Raw genomic sequence first — 19738 nt, 5'->3', positions numbered from 1 at the left:
ATAAACTATTTAATATCAGAAACACTTTAGTTAAAAAAATTAAGTTGTACCATTGTTAAAGCAAAGTTTATGGCAATGTGTTTATGGAAAAAAGAAAAAAAGCAGCTCATCAAAATGGGGGTCATTATTAAGGCTTTGTAGCCACAAAAACCAATTATATTTTGCACCAACAAATCTACTATATCTTTAGAAAATCTACTATATCTTATGGAGGTAGCTGATTGAGACCACTAATGAAACCAACAATCTGGATAAGCATAAGCATTATCCAGGGATGTCTGCAGGACATTAAAGATCAGCCTGAACAATTGCAAGCCCCAAAAGGTTTGAAGCATAACACTACACTGCATTGTTATGGATTTGGCATTCTCTATACTGATGCAAAAGACACTTTAATGTGCTTATCAGTGACTTTAAAAGACAATTCAGAACCACTTTCACATGCAAATGTCAGACACCCATCTTCACCCAAAAACAAGGGGCATTTGTGCGTTTAATACACATCTGAATAAGCCCCAATGGTTTGCTCACACAAATACACTCCTATCATAATCTGTAACTTAGCATAGCGTTTGCCTAAACTCCTAATTGAGGCATTTAAACATTTGCTTTGGTTGCAAAGTTTGGAATTACATTACTCCTGGCAAGTCAAAAGGCTATCTGAACATCAAACTCAAAACAGTAAGGTCTACATATAGATATATCTTTTATAACTAGAGTCTACAAAAACAGCACAACGCCATTGTTAAATAACTATTTCCAAGTAAAAAATACAACATGCAGCTTTTAATGGGGATGGTGTTGGTTTTGCCCACCATGCCATATAACTAGGTGGGAAAATTGTGGTAAAACGCTTATAATTTTCTTACCTTTGTTTTTATTTAAAGTCGTTTTATTTTCATAATTTCTAATTTAGTTTATTTAGTCTAACTTGTTGTATAATTCATTGTACATACAGTTCAGTGAATTTGATTAAAACATCTTAAGATGGGAGGGAATGTAAATATTTGGGAACCTCTGATGTAAGGCCTTCCAATTCACCTTGAAGAGGCTCATTTCCTCTACCCTTCATTAGAATGGTTTCCTTTATCACATTTCAAGTTGATGACACGAGGCAATTTACACAGTAAACACATGCAAAAACTTCAGTTAGCCAGCAGCTTGACTTTATTCAAATACTGGTGCCAAGAAATCCTATACAATCCTGTGATTCAATATGTAACGGGGAAAATTACAACTGTACATATGCTGAAACAGTAGCCGACATGCACAGCAAATGAGAAGCCTGCAGTCAACTTCACCTCAATGACGAAGAAATAAAAGAAAACTCCAAAGTTACTCTGATTCTTTTACCACAACCTTTTAACATTGCGGCTTGGCTTGCTAAAAGTCCTGTTTTTAATTTCATGAAAGGAGAGTTCACATCTTCTCGTAGTAGACATAAGCCAATCAAGAAATAAAAACAGTGGCCTTGTGAAGTTAAAAGAGCCTCTGGTCCTGATGGAGAGGATGAGGAGGAATGATTGGTTTAATCCAGGGGCCCGATCCACCAAACAGAGGCCAGAGTTGGAGGAGTAACTTGTAGACACTTGGGAAGTTTACTATGGCGAGAAAGAGAAACACAAAACAATCAGTTTTGTTTCAAGCTAATACCATCAAACACTTCAGCAAACCCTTACAAAAAAGCTTGAAGATAACATTTATCAAGTCACCAGATTTTGTTAGATGCTTTCAAAAGCAACTGAAATTGTCATTTTCTCCTCAATTTAGTCTTTTCCAACCACCTTCCAGATGGCCAGACATTATGAGGAATATTACTGTTGCATCCTTGTGCAAACCCAGAGGCCACCAAGTATGGCAACAGGCCTATCAGTGGATGCTTCACGAGATGATTTTAGAAACACAAGACTTCATAAACTTACACATTTCTCAATCTCTAAGCCATCCTTGAAGAAAAGCATGAATGGGGTGACGCCATCCTCACGGAAGTCAAGGAGACCAATTGTGCCATCTGGGTTCATGGATTCGCCAGTGAAAAACTGTAGGAGGTGTAGAATGGAAACACCCATTTAGCATTATATTTGATAGGTTCAGACCCCTAACTAAGAGTCCCGTTTTTAATTTAACAGACATCACAGTATAGAAGTTTATGGTACTGACTTTAGTTGACCAATCACTCAGGGTAAAAACTTTAGCACTAACATATTGAGCAGCAGCTGAACAAACAATGCTAATATCTACAGAATTGACTAGAAAATATGGGGTTGAAGACACAAATTTAGGTCTCAAATCAGTTTGCTGAAGCCCATGCAGGGTATGTACTCAGAACATGGTTTGTTTTCATAGGTCGTAACCTACAAAGGTGTCCTAAGTTGGTCATCATTGTACACCCTTAAGAGAGCTTTCACTTTAATGTTCAAATATTTGGAGTCAGTAAGAAAGAAATGAACCCTTTCATTCAGAAAGGACGCATTTAATACTGCGCTTTTGAATTTTTCAAAGGATCCGGAATCTTTCTTCAATTTCCACAAAAATATAAATAACAGCAAATCAGCATATTGGAATGATTTTAGTAGGATCAGGTGAAAACTGAAGACTTTGCATCAGAGGAATAAGTTACATATTAAACTAAATTAAAACTTTGCATCACAATTTCAAAATATCAGCATATATTCAAGTGAAGAGACTTTTAAAAAAACAAGTATCTTATCAATCCCAAACTTTTGAGCTTATACAAATACGACAGAATGACAGTATAAGCCTTTACTGTATCCCACCTGATAGTTTTTGATGTTGCCTAAAATTTTCTTGACCTCAGCTGGTGCGTTAGCCATGAAGGGGTCTACCCTGTCAGGTGAAACTTCCTGTAGCTTGGCTTTCACTCTGTTATAAAAAAAAAAAAAAAAGCAGTTATTAGCAAAATAACCAGGTTTCATTTAGTCTAGCAAACTGCCAAGTACAGCGGTTTTAGGTAAAAGTTGTGTAGTCCCCAATTCAATCTTACACGCCACTAATAGGGCAGGCAGAAAGCGCAGGGACATTTCATTTTGCATCTCAAAATATTAAAACCCAGGTGGCCACAATGCAAGACTCTGAGCTGTCAATGATGCATAAATAAGTCATAATACAATAATGGTGATTTCAGACTTACGCCTTCATGTAGTCCTTGATGTAGGCTGTGTAAGACTTCTTGTCATAGGAGGTCTCCTGAAGTTTGTGGTTGAGGACGATATCTACACCGCTGACAGTGGTAGAATCACAGCCTTCATCCTGAACTTCGGCTGACGCATTGCCACCAATCAGTGAATCATCTATGTCTCCCTCCGACCTGCTGATCATCTGCAAAACAGAGACAATGACTGGGGCTGATACCACACCAATCACTCAAGCTAAAAAAACTCACTCCCAACAATGATTGGGAATTGTACAATTAATTTAAATCTCTACAAAACTGATTTCAAAGATACTCAGACTAATTTGGGTCTCAAAACTAATTTAGACTGATTTTCACCCATCATAGACATGTACTCGGAACATGGTGTGTTTTCATAGGTCTTAACCTACAAAGGTGTCCTAAGTTGGTCATCATCGTACATCTATGAGAGGGCTTTCACTTATAAAATCGATTTAGAGAAAGACATTTGGTTTAAAATAACCCACATACCTTTCCCTCAACTTCAATCATCATTCCATTCTCAGACTCTTTGATTTTGTAGATGTCGGAGAACATCTCATCCCCTGTGAAAATAAAATGGATAAAAATGAATAACTGTAACCATCACAATGTGTCCCAGGTATTTTGGCTCGGAGAGAGTGATGCAAAATGTTTTAAGTCACAATAGAAATACCCATTTAGCATTACACTTCATTGTTTAAGACCCCAATTAAAAGTTTGGGTCATTATGACATTGACTGTAGCTGACAAATCAATCAGGGTAAAAACTTCAACATTAACATATTGAGTGGCAGCTGTATAAACAAAGCTAATATCTACAGAACTGATTAGAAATTTTGGTGTTGAAAGACAAATTTAGGTCTCAACTCGGTTTGCCGAAGCCCATCCAGGGTATGTACTCAGAACATGGTTTATTTTCATAGGTCGTAACCTACAAAGGTGTCCTAAGTTGGTCATCATTGTACACCCTTAAGAGAGGCTTACATTACAAAAGTTTGGCCTCAGTGAGGTTTTTTTGGGGGTTAATGTAATCACATAAGTCTAAAAATTAGTTTTAGGCAGAGTACAACCACTAAATATATACCCCACCCCCCCTTTTTAGGGTCTTCGGCACGGGGTTAATTAACATAGAATGAACAATGCCCTAAACGTTACCAACAATCTCTGGTTTACTCACGAAATACTCATTCACCTCTTTACAGTTTCCTCCTCCCTCTTTTCACATGGACGCTTTAAAACTTATCTATCGCATTTTCACTTCTAATCTCTGTCAGCAGTGTTCACTGGAATGTTCCGAGTCGAACATTCTTAAATGTGTTCCTCAGAACGACGGAGAGCTTCGAAATATCCGTCACTGTTCGAGATAATGGTTAACGTCCCACGTTTATTTAACGTCACACGAGCGTTAATGACATTTAAAGGGGCTGAGAAAAGATGACGAAATGGAGTAACGCCAAAGTTAAAGTGAAGTGACTCGACTAGTAACACGCCCTGTTTGCGCTCATTTCATCATCTCGTAGATTTGTGAAATAAATTAGGGAAAAAAACTAATTTTCATACATTGCTTCCGATTTGGTCATGTAAAAAAAGTATATTAATAAAAAATACTTTTTTCAACACCAACAGTAATTGAAGATTATGGGTGTTAAAGTAACCCAACAGCACAACTTCTATCGAGCACAAACTGGCTAACCGGCGTTTTTGTTCAGCTTCTAACACTCCCATAAACCGCCCGATTCGCTTGAATATAAACCCAACACTTTTGTAAACTGAAGAAGTGTTGGCGTAACATAATTCGCAATAGTACGGTTGGTCAAGTTATTTAGGAGCTCAGCAATGAAACGCGCGCCTACGCGGTTTCGTAGCATGGTTAGCCACGAGGCTAACAGTTCGAGAGAGTTAGGCCGCAGCGAGTCGAGAGAGATCACCGGCTCTTTTTAACAAATTAACATCATCGGACGACAAAAATACTGGTAAAACCGTACGATTCTGGACTACGACGGTGTGTTAGACACTGTTCTTACCGGTGATGATGTCCTTATAGATGATCATTTTGTTGGATTGTATTTGGGGGTGTCAGGGAGCAGCGCTGGCCGTGATCTGATCGTGGACTCAGCTGAAAAGGCCGGCGCGTGGATTGAGCGTGTTATATATGCAGTGAAAAACACGGGCGCCCTCTAACGGTGAAACACCAAATAAACCGACGACACGTCTTGAGAGTTTCACATGCTAACATAACTTTTAGCATATTAGCATGATGTTCTTTTCCTCGATAGTGTTTAAGGTGTTCCAATGAACAAAACAATGACATTTAAATACGTATGTTTATTCACATGTCAGTTCTTTCTCTGTCTGGAAATATTCAAATTAGTCAAATAGTACAGCCATTTTTGTTTCTTTAGTTGGTGTTGGATGAGTGGGGAGTTAACAGAGGTGTAAAACGTAGCCTACTGAAAGAAAAAAAAAGTATCTGGCCAAAAACATACTTGATTAAAAGTTAAAAAGAGTACAACTTTAAATTGTGCCCAAGTATTAAAAAAGTAAAAGTCCTTTTTTCCTTTCTAACTGATATACAGAAGTTTGGTTAAAGGGAGAAAACTAAACAAAAGGGAAAGGGATTAAAAGAAAACTCTATCATTTCCACCCTCATGCCATCCAATATACAGTATATATTACTTTCATTTATCAGATGAACACAAACTAAGAGTTTAATATATATATATATATATATCTTAGTTCAATGCAAGGGAATGGGACGTCCAAAAATGAATATGACAGACAGTAACTCATACAACCACTGTTAATGATTTAGTGTATTCTTAAGTTAAAGGATAAATACAAATAAATAAATAAAAAATAAAAACAATATTTTAAACTTGACCGTCATGTTCACTTTGTGTGGTTTCTGAAGTGGTCCTGTCCTCTTGCATTATACAGACTAAAAATATTTTCCTGTGTTCATCTGAAGAAAGTCATAAACATGTGGGACGACATAAGGGTGTGTAAATGATTTTAAAAATAAAAATTACAGTTTTTTCTCCAGACATGTAATCAAGTAATAGTACAATTAACTGGTTTAAATTGTACATGAATAAAGTACAAATCCCCCCAAATATTACTTAACTAAAGTAATCAAGTACAATTACTCAAGTATTTTACAACTCTGGGAGTTGGAGAAAAAAAAAATTGCATAGAATTTAAGTAAGTCATATTAGCTAAATTAAGAGTCAGGTATAGGCTAGTTTTGGTATGTAAGACGTAACCTTAACTAAAAATAAAATAAAGTTTTATTCCCAAAATACTTTTTTTTTTTTTTTTTTTTTTTTGGCATAACCTAAAACTATGGATCTTGACAAAGTCATTTGAATACATTTTCTGAAGTGGAATGTTTCATTAATGCAGAATAGTTACAGTGAAATGCATCTGAACAGAAATTACATTCAACACTTTTTAAACCTGGAAACATGTCACAATATAATGACCGTTACAATGTCAGTGAGACAGAATTATTGCAGTTTTAGGTTGTGAATGATGACAAATGAAGTTTACAGTATTGGCTGTTAAATTATTATATAACAAAATAACAACAATTTAAATGACAGTGAATTTACTAAATATATATACCTACCTGCAAAACTACAGTATACTATGAAAATATTTTATTTTAGGCACTTGTGTTAGGATGCTTTCAAAATAAATAGCTTTAACTTATTTAATGTTTATCATTTAGCCTATAATAATAATAATAATAACAATAATAGTGTTAGAGGCCTCTTTTATTTTGATAATTGTATAATAAATAAAAAAGAAAACATGCATTGAATACAAAAAAAGATTAAAGAAGCTAGTGTTAGTTTGTTTTCTTTTTTTTAAAATAATAAATTAACAGAGTGCAAGTCTAAAAGGGGAATGTTTTGTTTTTGTTTTAAGAATAGAATTAGAATAGAGAGTGTTAGAGTTAAAGCGTCAAATAAAGATGGAAGAGTTGTGTATTTAGGCGATTGGTATCAAAGTATATACAGTTTTAATTGGGTCAGGCTGGCATTTCCTCCCAAAAGAGAGAGAGAGAGAGAGAGAGAGAGAGAGAGAGAGAGAGAGAGAGAGAGAGAGAGAGAGAGAGAGAGAGAGAGAGTTGTTTTTGTAGATTTTGAATACAGAATTCTCCCACCACTAGATGTCGCTGTTTCCTCAGTTTAGTAATTGCACGCTTTCACACTCTGAACGCTGGGCCTCTCTAAACACTGATTGCTATGCTTAACACGACTGCATGCCCGAACTTCCTTACTTCCTCTTCCATTCGTATCCCGAATATCCCACATGCCAGAATAACGCCGAGCCACTGGATTTGCCAACGCCTGTGTTTTTTTACAATACTGATGAACACAGCCATGCATTGCTGGGTAAGTCGCTTAGTTTTTGCCACCATTTAATTTTCTTCTTAAATTACAGAAATAATATTCCATATTTTCTTAATCGACTAATTTCAAATGTTACTAGTTAAAGTAGACCCGAAATGTACTGAATTACACAAGGTCTTTCATGCCTATGTATGCATTCTGTTGATTATTTCTATAAATTACTTTAGTTGTGAAACTTTTAGTTTTTTTTTTTTTTCATTAAGCTTCATTAAACATATTTTGCGAAGACTTTATATTCAGAAAAATATTTTTCAATCTGGATTACAGATTAACAAATATAATTACGTAATATATTTTTCAACAAGATCATGATTTATATACTGTCATTCGAATCATTACACAATACAAAACGTTTATTTTTTTTTTTTATAATAGTCAGAAGTATAATAGTTCAGCAGCACACAGAACAAAAACTTCTTTATTGTTCGATATTAAAGCTATTTTATTAATATTTGTAATATCTTTTATTACAAAGCAATGGCTGTTGAGGAGCTGAACTGATGTTGTGTGCACTGTCTGCTCTTTACAAATCGTTGGCTGTAAGTAACTTGAATTCTCTGACTTCGTTAGTGCTGTAGATTTTTTAGACCTTTCACACAATGTAGCAGTGCTCATGAGGGTGGTACTGCCTTGGGTTTTCATTGTAATGAACTACACCAGTGCTTCTCAAACCTCTCCATGAAGTACCCCCAGCACTGCACCTTCTGTGTGTCTCCTACGTATATCTGACACACCAACTTCAGGTCTTGAGGTCTCCATTAATGAGCTGATGAATTGAATCAGGTGCGACAGATGAGGGAGACACAAAATGTGCAGGGCTGGGGGTACTCCAGGACAGGTTTGAGAACCACTGAACTATGTATGCCATTGTTTATGTAGTAGAGCCTGTTTTAATGCACATGACTAGATAGGATTCTGGAAAGCTGTATGGTAAAACACTGTTTGTCTTGCTTGAATGTTTGCTTGGCCCATTTTATTGACCAACACTGAAAATGATCTTGCAGGTCAAGATGTGTGGATCTATCTCTGCAATATCTCTGCAAGTGTGGGTGACCCTGATGTTGCTCTCTCGACTACAAGGTGACTGTTTGGTTTCCTTTCTCAGCATTAGAATGTCTAAGATCTAGAGCAGAATGTGGTTCAATGACACATAAGAGTGTCCACGATAAAGAAAAGGAAAAATCTTAAAAGAAATATAGCAGATGGTTCTTTGTAATTATTATATTTATTTATTTTCTTTTTTAATATGGTTTAATGCCATTTTCCAGAAGGGATAACATTAGTTTGACCATTAAATGTAATAACTAGTTTTTTTTTCCTCTCACAATTCTGAGAAAAATAAAAAAGTTAGAATTGCAAGAGATAAACTTGTAAGATTTCAGACTTTTTTTTGCACCCAATTCTGAGTCTACTTTAAACAAATCTGAGGTTATATCTTATATCTCTGAATCTCTTATCTTATGTCTTATATGTCTAACTGTGTTATGAATTTACCTCTCGCAGTTCCGCTTTCCACCACAGAATATGTTTCTGAGAAGGAAATAAAGTCAGAATTATGATATATAATCGATTGGTTTTATTATTATTATCATGTTGCAGAAACAAGCTTTTATGTCTGCATTATGACAAATTTGCTGTTTTATGTTTTTAGTGGTTGTGCCACATGACTTTTATCAGGCAGACAAGTTAATTAATAAACTATATATATATATATATAAGAAGTGAAGCATTTTTATTCTATTTTTTTATTTATTTATTTGTCAAGAACTCCTTTTTTATGTTGATTATTTTTATCTTCTGATATTATGATATCAGGACTATTGTACCACTCTGACATTTTATACTGTACACTCCCTAAAAATAGCTAAATAAAATTCAGTTAAAACACAAAAATGCTGAATCTAAAATGCATATTTCAAAAATGATTTGAGTTAGAAGTATTTGTTGTCTACCATTTGAAATGATCTCAGATTTGTCAATATGTCCTAGGTAAGGTCCTTGCACCACCTCATCTGCAGGCGATGGCTGGACTTCCCTTCATGCTGGCCTGTAATATTACCTTGAAGACAGGAGAGGAACTAAAACAAGTACTTTGGTTAGACATGGCAAATAAAACTATACTACACTATCAGCCTGATAAGAATGACAATGTCAGCAAAGTGGATGGAGTCGAGCTTTTGCAGGAACCCACAGGTCAGCAGGCTCACACCAGCGTGATCACCATCAGAAGAGCCACGCCAGCCAGCGAGGGCTGCTACCAGTGTGTTTTTGATGTGTATCCGTCCGGACAGCAGAGAGGAAGGACGTGTCTTTCACTTACAGGTGGGGCTTGGTAAAAAAATACCCACAGGATATTTCTGTGCTCTTGGTATTTTTCACAACTTTTGATTTGAAAATATGAATTTAGTAGTTAATATTAGTCATCAAAGAGACTGCAAAAATGTAGCATAGAAAGTGCAATTTTTTTAGACCTACACTAAGATGGTTTGATGATGTTATTAGTGGTTATGACCTTGCTAGTGGTTATAACATTGACGATTGGTTATAAATAGTGCCCCAAAAGGAAGTGGTGAGAACCACCATCCTGCCTGACCTATTTTACTTAACAAAAAAAAAAAAAACTGACAACAATTTATCACAAAAAACCACACGACTCTACATCTGATAGAATCTGCCATTGGGTTTGTGATAAGTTTCTTTCTATCAGCCTAAGTTAGCGGTGAAAACAAGTGAAGGCAGTGAATGTATGCTAATATATAGTGTTGCACATTTTCCAAATATTAACCTAATCATAGTCTGTTCATAGTCATGAAAATTCTTTCATGTCTTACCAGGCCTGTGTGAATTTCTTTCTCGTGTGGAACATGAGAGAAAATATTTTAAGAAATGTCTCCATACAGTGTCACCAAGTCAGTGGACACCAAAACTTTTACCAGCATTCTGAGTAAACGATGACATGATTTTCATTTTTGGGTAAACATTCTTACCTAATGGTTAAAGAGCATGTAAAATCTCTTCACTTCTCTTTTTTGTATTCCTTTCAGGAACGGTGGAAATGATGGACAATAGAACAGTTGTGAGTGGAAACCCTGTTACTCTTTCGTGCAAGTATACTCTCAGTAAGCAAGTTCGGCAGGTTTTATGGAAAAAGACAGCTGAGCAAGGGGACACCACCACTGTTGCTTCTTATGTCAAGAATGACAAACCCATCATTGAGACCCCTTTCAAGGGTCGGATCATTCTAAACCCATCACTTGGGCAAACCAAGCTCTCCATACAGCAGACTCAGACAGAGGATGAGGGCTGTTACACCTGCGAGTTTCACACGTATCCAGATGGCATTAAGAGCAAGACCGCTTGTCTGTCCGTTTATGGTAAGTTTAAATGGCAGTAAGGGCAGAGCTTATAGACATCTACATTTGCTTTAAAATGAAGGATGTGTATTATGAATGGTCTCTAATATGTTTGGCAAAAAATCAAGGAAACTCCAAAACAGCTGTCAGTATTTAAAAAACTTTAAAACCTTGTTTATTTGGTTCTGGTGTGATTTATATTAGGATTGAATTGATATGAAACTGGAATGTCTCCTCTGAGATATATATATATATATATATATATATATATATATATATATATATATATATATATATATATATATATATAAGGTGTATTTGTAACAGTGATAGTGGAGGTGAGGAAGAGAGAAAGTATTTGTAAAACATACAAACACCTCAAAAATTCAATTAACCCCCCACCCCCAAAAAGGATGCGCAACAAACTGACAAAATTAGCATTGTTCAACATGCACCCTCAGACCCCCGTGATGAAGTGAGTCAGTTACTGAGAGAGCTAAACAGAACTAGGACGGAAGTCATTATGGACTGCTTATGTGACCCTGGACCACAAAACCTTAAATGTCACTTATACATCATCTGAAACCTGAATAAATAACCTTTGCACTGATGTATCAGTGGGGGAAATTTACAAATTTTCTTTATGGAACATGATCTTTACTTAATATCCTAATGATTTTTGGCATGAAAGAAAAATCTATAATTTTGACTCATTCAATGTTTTTTTTTTTTTTTTTTGGCTATTGCTAGAAAATATACCCCAGCGATTTTAAGACTGTTTTTTTGGTCCAGGGTAACACACATGATACTTTTTTTTGTAGTACTATTTGGGTAAATGACATCATTTGAATTTTTTGGTTCAACTGTTAGTTTAATTTGAGGGATTTCTTCCTTGTTCACTCTGAAAATACACTTATGTTTCTACAGCAACATCTATTGTTGTGGCATTTCCTGTTTCAATGAAGTTCCGGTGCAGTGTTACAATAAATGACAAGAGAGATGATAAAATGTGCTATATTCTTTCTCATGCAACTGTTTTGCATTGGGGATATTAGCGTCAAGATTTTCTGCTGAAAACATCCCTTTTATTTCAAGGTGAATTCTTCTTAGGGAGGAAGTTCACAATCAGTCAAAGTTGACACTGGTTATAATGCCTGTCTGTGACTGTAGTTTAGGGGATAGATTGGGATGAGGGCCAGTGTGATTACTGCCTTTCTGTTCCTCTGGAACAGAGCTCCATTGTGTTTGCTTTCCCTCTGTTGATATTCCCCAAACAGTCTGGCTGTTGTCGCCAAAAAGCTCACACAGTCACAAAAGTGGACAGAGCCTCACTCTCCCCTCGTCTTGGTGTGATTTGTCTCTTTATCTTTTATCTGACTTATGTCACAGTGTCCCTCTTTGATGGAGTCTGCCGCAGACATGACCAACGTCTGACGGCTGTAATCAGCATAACAACACAAGTGCCTTCTTTTGTCTTCTGAATGAAGATGCCACTTACAATACAACAAAGAAAAGTTCTACATGACCAGTACAGTATTTGTAATGGAGATATACAAAGTTCACATATTTGGCACACTGTGGACTGTTGTGAGGGTTCCCAGCTGAACCTTATCTTAGCAACCAAAAGTCCACAAGATATTTCTTAAAAAAGGAAGTAAAAGGTTTAATTAGGACTGTAAATTCAGTGTGTTAATTTACTGCCATTACCGGTGGAATTTGCAGATAATAAAAGTTTGAATGCATCTGCAAAATAAAAATGTACTTCGATATGGTACAAGAAAAAATTAAAAGACATGGTCCTCACTTGTCAGCAAGCTAAAGTGAAATTATAAGTGCTAGTTTAGTATCATTAAGATAATATAGTATTTATTAATATATATTCTCTTTTTATTTCTGAAGTTGTGCTGATTAATTTTAAATCAGTTTTTGTCATTTTTAATAGTTTTTTTATGTCTAAATATAGTTTTTATTTATTTTCAGTTTTCATTTTAGTTATTTCAGTACGTTGTTAAACTAATTGAAAATGAGAAACGTTGCTTTGGCAGTTAGCTTATATTTAGGGATATGCCGGTATCAAATTTTCCTGTTCACGGTATACGGTATTATCATGGTATGGTCATAATACAGTATAACAGGTTAAATAACTTTTTTCTTATAACAAAAATAAAAAGTTATAAAAAAATTAAGTTCATGTTAGCTCATTAAATAACACAGCTGCAACTTTAGATTTAAACGTGTTATTATATATTGGAATTCCTAAGTCCTAAGATTAATGAATGTTTAGAATTTGTCATTGGCAGTTTAACTAATGAATTAACGAATGTTAACTAATTTAATTAACAATAAAAAAAAAACACTTTCAAACAATATCTAGGTTATGTTGTAGTCCAGATTAAAATGGAAGAAAAGTTTGAAAATAAATGGCTATTAAGTCAAAAACTTAAGTATTTGATCTGAATGGCTATTTAAATGTGTTTAAGTAAGTAGCACAGCTGCTTTATTTATGGGGTTTCCAGGCAGCATTTTCTGCAGTTTAGCGCCATCTGCTGTCAGAGAGTGAATGTGCTTTCATTCAGCGTGTCTCTCACGTGTTCCCCCATGTGCTTCTCATGCGCTCGTTTACATCAGGGTGCACAAGTGTCTTTCAAGAAGCATACAGATGTGTTTTGCATTTGGACTAGTTGATGGGAATAATATTCTTAAAATGCATTCCAAATTCTGAATAATTTGTAATATATAATCACTCAAGGTATTTAGAAGTGCCCATGATAACAATATCATGCATATTCATTACCGTGATATATCGGATTACCGAATAGGCTACCGGCACATGTCTAATTAATATATATATATTAGAAGCTAACTGCTAAAGGCCGCATATTGTTAGTAAAGTAGTTGATAAGTTAAGAGTAAGACATATAGAATATAGTCATGCAGATTAAGGCCTTAATTTGTGCTTTATATGTATTATTATACAGCCAATATGGTAATACTGTGCATGCTAATTAGCACCTAATAAATAGTGAGCATTGGTCCCTAAACTAACTAAATAAATAATTCTGCAATTTATTATATTTTAAGTTAAAATTAATTTTATTCATGAGTACCGGTAATATGTGGGTGTTATTTACCCTAGCCCACATTTGCTTAATTATATTCAAGCTTTTATATTCAAGATATTTCACCTTTTATAATGTCTATTATAGTTCCATGGTATTTTAGATACATTGATTTGGGGGCTTTTCCCAGCAAATATACTGATATTTGATTTAATGTGATAATTTAAGTGTCTCATCGTGAATTGCTTAACTGATTTACAGTCACATTTTTTTTAATTATATTTCATTCATTTAAAAACAAATGCAACCACAGCATTTAACATGAATGAAAAGGAGCAGAAAGAAGTAAAAAACTTACAATGTCTGTCCCCTATTAGCACAAAATCATTTACAGTTCCAGTGCATTTAAGCTGTCTAATGCAGCCGTCTCTTCTCTTTCTCTAAGACATCAAAACACAAAATAATAAAGTTAATCTTCTACTCCACAGTATTATATTTCTGCAACAGTGATAATTTAACATACTTCTTAAACACATAAATGGACTTTGAACAGTGTTGGGTATAGTTACTTTGGAAAGTAGTTAGTTAAGTTCCAACGTTACCATCAATTAAAAGTAATTAGTTATGATACAGCGTTACCTATTCATAAAAGTAACGCGTTAGAGTACTCATGCGTTACCAAAAATTAAAAGCCGTTTGCAGTGGCTCACACATGACAGACACAGCCCCCGGCCCCTTTAAATGCACCTAGAAGTCGTGACTCCCGACAATGAATAACGTCATTCATCCGACTAAATTAACACTGCAGGATAACAATAACAGGAAAGACAGTCAGCAATCGGCTATTCCACATGGCGTTTTATTTATTTATTATCACAGAACATATTATTAATCAAAATTCGCACCTACCCAGCCCGGGTAGCCTAGGCTACTGTATATTATGAGCACCACAAGATAACTCCTGATGTTTCTTTAACTTTACATAATGCAGTTATCAAAGTACAAGTATGCTTACTTGTAAACACAACCTTAAACAGGCTTGCAGATTTAAATCCATTTAGAAATGATGAACAACCAGCCAGCCAACGATCTAACAGAAATTAACAGCTGCCTGTCAAACAAAAATGATAACAAACCGAATTAAATCCTTCACTGCCACACAGGCAAATGACAAATCGCTTAATAGGCTAACTAATTATTATTAAAGTGTCACTCAGTCACAAGCCTAAATTCGCTTTAACACAGTCCTCTTACATTTACTCTTCAAAGTAGTGATTAAAACGTAGCAGAAGCAGATTTTCGAAACGTTTGTCCGACAGTCGATTTCTTTTTCGTTGACAAATTGAAAATAATGTGCGTACTTCCATAAACCAAACGCTGTCCTCGCTGCCATCTTGCCGGGAGTTCGAAAAAAAAAAAAACCCACACACACACAGGGTCAGGCGCAGGGCACAGACGCATCACAGCCATTGACTTTACGATCACAGAGCTTCGGCTCCGCTGATGCATCCGCAGGTGGCACAGTAGACCTAGGCCTACTGTCTGACAAAAAGCAGGCTGCAGTCGGGATTTTCCTTTCCTTAAAATAACGGATTACTTTTTAAAAAAATAACGAAGTTACTGATTACTTACGCACGAAATAACGCGTTAAGTTACACATTTCAGGAAAAAAGTAATTAGAGTACTCTAACGCGTTACTTTGTAACGCGTTACCCACAACACTGACTTTGAAGTTTTCATTTTTACAACCAAGTCTGTTCCACAAACTGACTCCCTTGATTGTGACACATTTTTCCTTTACAGCCGATTGGAACCTGGGTTTTGTAAAAACCTCAGTACCTTTTAGTTCATATCTGCTTTTCCTCTTGGTGAATCTGCTTTGCAAATTGTTCGGTAAACTTTCCAGATGAGCTTTATACATGGTTTTTAAAAGGATATACTCTACTAATTCATCAAATTTCATAGTTTTTAGTTGTATGAATAAATAATTAGTTGGATCTCTGTATCCACTTCCACTGATAACTCTAATCGCTCTTTTCTGTAAGAGTAAAATTGGATTGATGTATATTTACAGGCACTTCCCCACACTTCAATACAATAAGTCAGATATGGAATAATCAATGAGTTATACAACAAAAACAATGCTTTCTTATTTAGCGAATCTTTAACTTTATGCAGCACACCTATTATTTGGGACACCTTTACTTTAATATTATCAATATGTGATTTCCATGTCAAATGTTCGTCAATTATAATACCTAGAAACTTAATCTCATGAGCTCTTCCAATTTCTAATCCATTAATATACAATGACGTTTCGACTTTTTTTTTTTTTTTTTTTTTTTACTACAAAATATCATAAATTTAGTTTTACTAATATTTAGGGACAATCTGTTGGCATTGAACCATTTCATAATTTTCTGAAATTCATTCTCTACAATATGTAGGACATCTTTTATATTTTTTCCTGAATAGAACAAAGTGGTGTCATCCGCAGACAGAATGCACCTAAGTAACAGACACAATGTCATTTACATATAGAAGAAAAAGTATAGGTCCTAAGACCGATCCTTGTGGTACCCCACAAGTTGTGTTACTATTATTATACTTTATGTTGTCAATTTCAACAAACTGACTTCTGTTTTTTAAATAGCTGGTAAGCCATTGGTGTGCAACACCTCTGATCCCATATTTATATAATTTATGCAACAATATCTTGTGGTCCAGCATATCAAACTCTTTTTGAAGATCCTCAAAGATGCTTACTAAATAGTGCTTTTTATCTATAGCATTGGTAATTTCTTCAGTTAGTTCCATAATTGCTGTAGCAGTTGAGTGATTAGGACGAAACCCATATTGGCTGTTACTTAAAATATTAAATTCATTTAGAAATGAATTCAGTCTGATCGCAAATAACTTCTCCAGAATTTTAGAGAACTGTGGAAGTAATGATATTGGTCTATAATTAGAAAATTCAGATTTATTTCCTTTTTTGAACAGTGGACTTTGGCTATTTTCATGCAGTCTGGAAATATCCCTGAAGTAAATGACAAATGACAGATATAGGTAAAGGGCTCAATAACTACATCTATAATTAGCTTTATCAATTCCATATTCGTATCAGTATATTCATTAGATTTTTTACAGTAACATTTAAAAATCTTCACTCTGTTGAAAAAAATATAATTTAAAATTCTTATATAATTACATAATGATCTTCTTGTCATTTTCCTAGTCCTACCCGAACCTGAGGCCAGTTATGTCACCGTATCAGAGGGCATTGTTGAGGCGAACTGCTCAGCTGTATCACGTCCTCCAGCAAATATCTCCTGGAACATGGAGGGTCAAAATCAAACACTGGGCCCTGCTGTCACATCATATTACCAGCTAGGGGACGGCACCACAATGGTGGTCCGTTCCATTCAAATGCAGGCTGAGCTACTGGACGATAAACTTGTGAAGTGTGAAGTTCATCACCAAGGCCTTGAGTCTGCAATTTATGTGTTTCTGAATAAATGTGAGTGAAACATACTCAACTTGATCTTTTTGTACTGTTATGCCTTGATGGTGTTGTTTGTAGAATGTTGGGAATATTTGATTTCTTTAATGTTATTTTATTTTTATTTTTATTGCAGATAGGAACATCCATGTCATTCTCATCTCAGCCAGCTGTGTGGTCCTTGTGCTGCTCGTATGTCTGTGTATCTGCCTGAAGAGGTGTTAACTTTACCTGCTGAGATGGTCAGTACCACCAAAAAAATGTCTGTCCACTTTAAAATTGTGTTTCGCATTACTTTAATGCTTAATCCTGGGGCATATTACATTTTTATAATAATTTACAAAGTCAATAGAGTTTAAATAATGGCTTTCCTCAGTTTTCAGTATAAGGGTGTACACATGAAAGAATGTAGCTGTTTGTATGCAAGGAAAAGTAAGGAAGAAGAAAAAGGTTACTTTGGGTGAAACTAGGTTGTCATTTGACACTAATTTAATAAATGATAATACATGTAGTAAATATAGCTTTTCATTTATAGTTGGGGACAGAAGTATGTCAGGTCACCACATTAAATGTAAAAACACAGATTAAATTTCCACATTTGAAATATCGTCATAGACACATAAACCAAATCTAGTCTGTACAAATACATTTGCTCTTATATCATGTACATGTAGAAACCCATCAGTACATGTTGATATTATATAACTATATATAAAATATACACATGTATTTAAAAATATATATTACAAAAACATATATAAACATACAGATTTCCATATGTTATTTTAAAGAAGTTGCATACAATAAAAAAATCATCATATACATATTAAAATATATACATATACACATTTTGCAATGAGGATTTTATATTTGTTGTAAACTAACTCATCTACCCTGTGAATGTACAAATGAATAAAATCATTATATATGTGACAATTTTTCAAAACTGAGATTTATACATCATCTGAAAGCTAAATAAATAAGCATTCCACTGATGTATGGTTTATTAGGATTAGACAATATTTGGCCGGGATACAGCTATTTGAAAATCTGGAATCTGAGCAGGGACGGACTGGGATTAAAAAAACCCTGGATTTTCTTCCAAACAGGCCCACCGCGACTACAAACAGTCACTACTATCACACAATGTTACAGCAATCCTGCATTCACGGCAAATAACATCACAAAACCCATGGTAACCCTGCTGACAAAAACAATAGAAAACATAACAGAAAATTCTAATGATTTCCACTACAAATACCACTACAAACCATCAACTTTAACCATTAAAACCATTAAAGGGTTAGTTCACCCAGATAGCAAAATTATGTAATTAATAACTTACCCTAATGTTGTTTCAAACCCGTAAGACCTCTGTTTATCTTTGGAACACAGTTTAAGATATTTTAGATTTAGTCCGAGAGCTCTCAGTCCCTCCATTGAAGCTGTGTGTACGGTATACTGTCCATGTCCAGAAAGGTAAGAAAAACATCATCAAAGTAGTCCATGTGACATCAGAGGGTCAGTTAGAATATTTTGAAGCATCGAAAATACATTTTGGTCCAGAAATGGTAAAAACTATGACTTCATTCAGCATTGTCTTCTCTTCCATGTCTGTTGTGAGAGTTCAAAACAAAGCAGTCTGGATATCCAGACTGCTTTTATAATTTTGCTATCTGGGTGAACTTAAAATAATGGTATCCTGTAGTGTGTTTTGGGACATATTACATTAGGTTTAGTGGTTTTAACAAAATCCACCACAGGAAGGCGACCAATTAACAGTAGAGACCAGGCACTATCATAGTTTCCTTTAAAACCAATACAATTTCATTATTAAAGCTGCAAGCAGCGATGAACGGGCCCTCGCACCCGGGCTCACCGGCAGTAAGTGGCTTTAGTAGATATGTGAACGGTGAGAAATATGCATTTAAACTCAGAAATATAAGTGGAATATGTCAAAGTTTATTCCATATATCTGCCAATTTTCCTGTTGTAAGCAGGTGGCGCTGTCATTATAATGGAATATTGGCCTTCAGATGTGTTCAGGCCAGGACTCTTATCGAACATGTGAAGTTTAGGGAAGATTGAACATTTAATGCCTGAGTTACAACAACTTCTCTTCCGATGGCGAGACATCAAATTTTGTCATGGCGCCATGGACACACCCTTTAAAAAAATCTCAAGATCTCCACAATTTAACATTGCAAAGAACTTTAGATTAGACTGACCAAATA

The 19738-nt window shown here is 35.1% G+C and overlaps 2 protein-coding genes and 5 non-coding genes across 10 annotated transcripts; 1 reads left to right on the top strand and 6 right to left on the bottom strand.

The window, feature by feature from the left end:
* Positions 1-1144: 1144 nt before the first annotated feature.
* Positions 1145-5350, bottom strand: LOC113109199 (translationally-controlled tumor protein homolog). Its single transcript, XM_026272883.1, has 6 exons — positions 5200-5350; positions 3665-3738; positions 3152-3339; positions 2778-2883; positions 1923-2039; positions 1145-1601 (listed from the first exon to the last, which is right to left on the bottom strand). Exons 1-6 carry the CDS (start codon positions 5225-5227, stop codon positions 1599-1601), a joined length of 516 nt encoding a protein of 171 aa, XP_026128668.1. The 5' UTR covers positions 5228-5350; the 3' UTR covers positions 1145-1598.
* Positions 1751-1882, bottom strand: LOC113110249 (small nucleolar RNA SNORA31). Its single transcript, XR_003293110.1, has one exon. It is a non-coding gene; the product is annotated as a small nucleolar RNA SNORA31 (small nucleolar RNA).
* On the bottom strand, positions 2318-2388 carry LOC113110234 (small nucleolar RNA SNORD58). The gene has a single exon (XR_003293107.1). It is a non-coding gene; the product is annotated as a small nucleolar RNA SNORD58 (small nucleolar RNA).
* On the bottom strand, positions 2979-3112 carry LOC113110254 (small nucleolar RNA SNORA31). Its single transcript, XR_003293111.1, has one exon. It is a non-coding gene; the product is annotated as a small nucleolar RNA SNORA31 (small nucleolar RNA).
* Positions 3524-3594, bottom strand: LOC113110241 (small nucleolar RNA SNORD58). Its single transcript, XR_003293109.1, has one exon. It is a non-coding gene; the product is annotated as a small nucleolar RNA SNORD58 (small nucleolar RNA).
* On the bottom strand, positions 4070-4140 carry LOC113110229 (small nucleolar RNA SNORD58). Its single transcript, XR_003293106.1, has one exon. It is a non-coding gene; the product is annotated as a small nucleolar RNA SNORD58 (small nucleolar RNA).
* A 2013-nt stretch (positions 5351-7363) lies between the features above and the next one.
* LOC113109012 (OX-2 membrane glycoprotein) lies at positions 7364-18233 on the top strand. 4 transcript variants are annotated; one of them, XM_026272614.1, is made up of 7 exons: positions 7365-7575; positions 8069-8132; positions 8598-8673; positions 9583-9915; positions 10638-10967; positions 17241-17522; positions 17641-18231. In XM_026272614.1, the coding sequence occupies exons 2-7, from the start codon at positions 8094-8096 to the stop codon at positions 17727-17729; spliced, it is 1149 nt and encodes a 382-aa protein (XP_026128399.1). In that variant the 5' UTR covers positions 7365-7575; positions 8069-8093; the 3' UTR covers positions 17730-18231. The 4 variants fall into 4 exon arrangements, with proteins under 4 accessions (XP_026128310.1, XP_026128399.1, XP_026128473.1 ...); XM_026272525.1 differs by lacking the exon at positions 8069-8132 and having other exon boundaries at positions 7364-7575; positions 17641-18233; XM_026272688.1 differs by lacking the exons at positions 7365-7575; positions 8069-8132 and adding an exon at positions 8441-8523 and having other exon boundaries at positions 17641-18233.
* The last annotated feature ends 1505 nt before the right edge of the window (positions 18234-19738 follow it).

Source organism: Carassius auratus, chromosome 1, assembly GCF_003368295.1.
Source record: "Carassius auratus strain Wakin chromosome 1, ASM336829v1, whole genome shotgun sequence".
Lineage (NCBI taxonomy): Eukaryota > Metazoa > Chordata > Actinopteri > Cypriniformes > Cyprinidae > Carassius > Carassius auratus.
The sequence above is the reverse complement of the archived record's forward strand: the minus strand, read 5'-3'. Positions and strand labels throughout refer to the sequence as shown.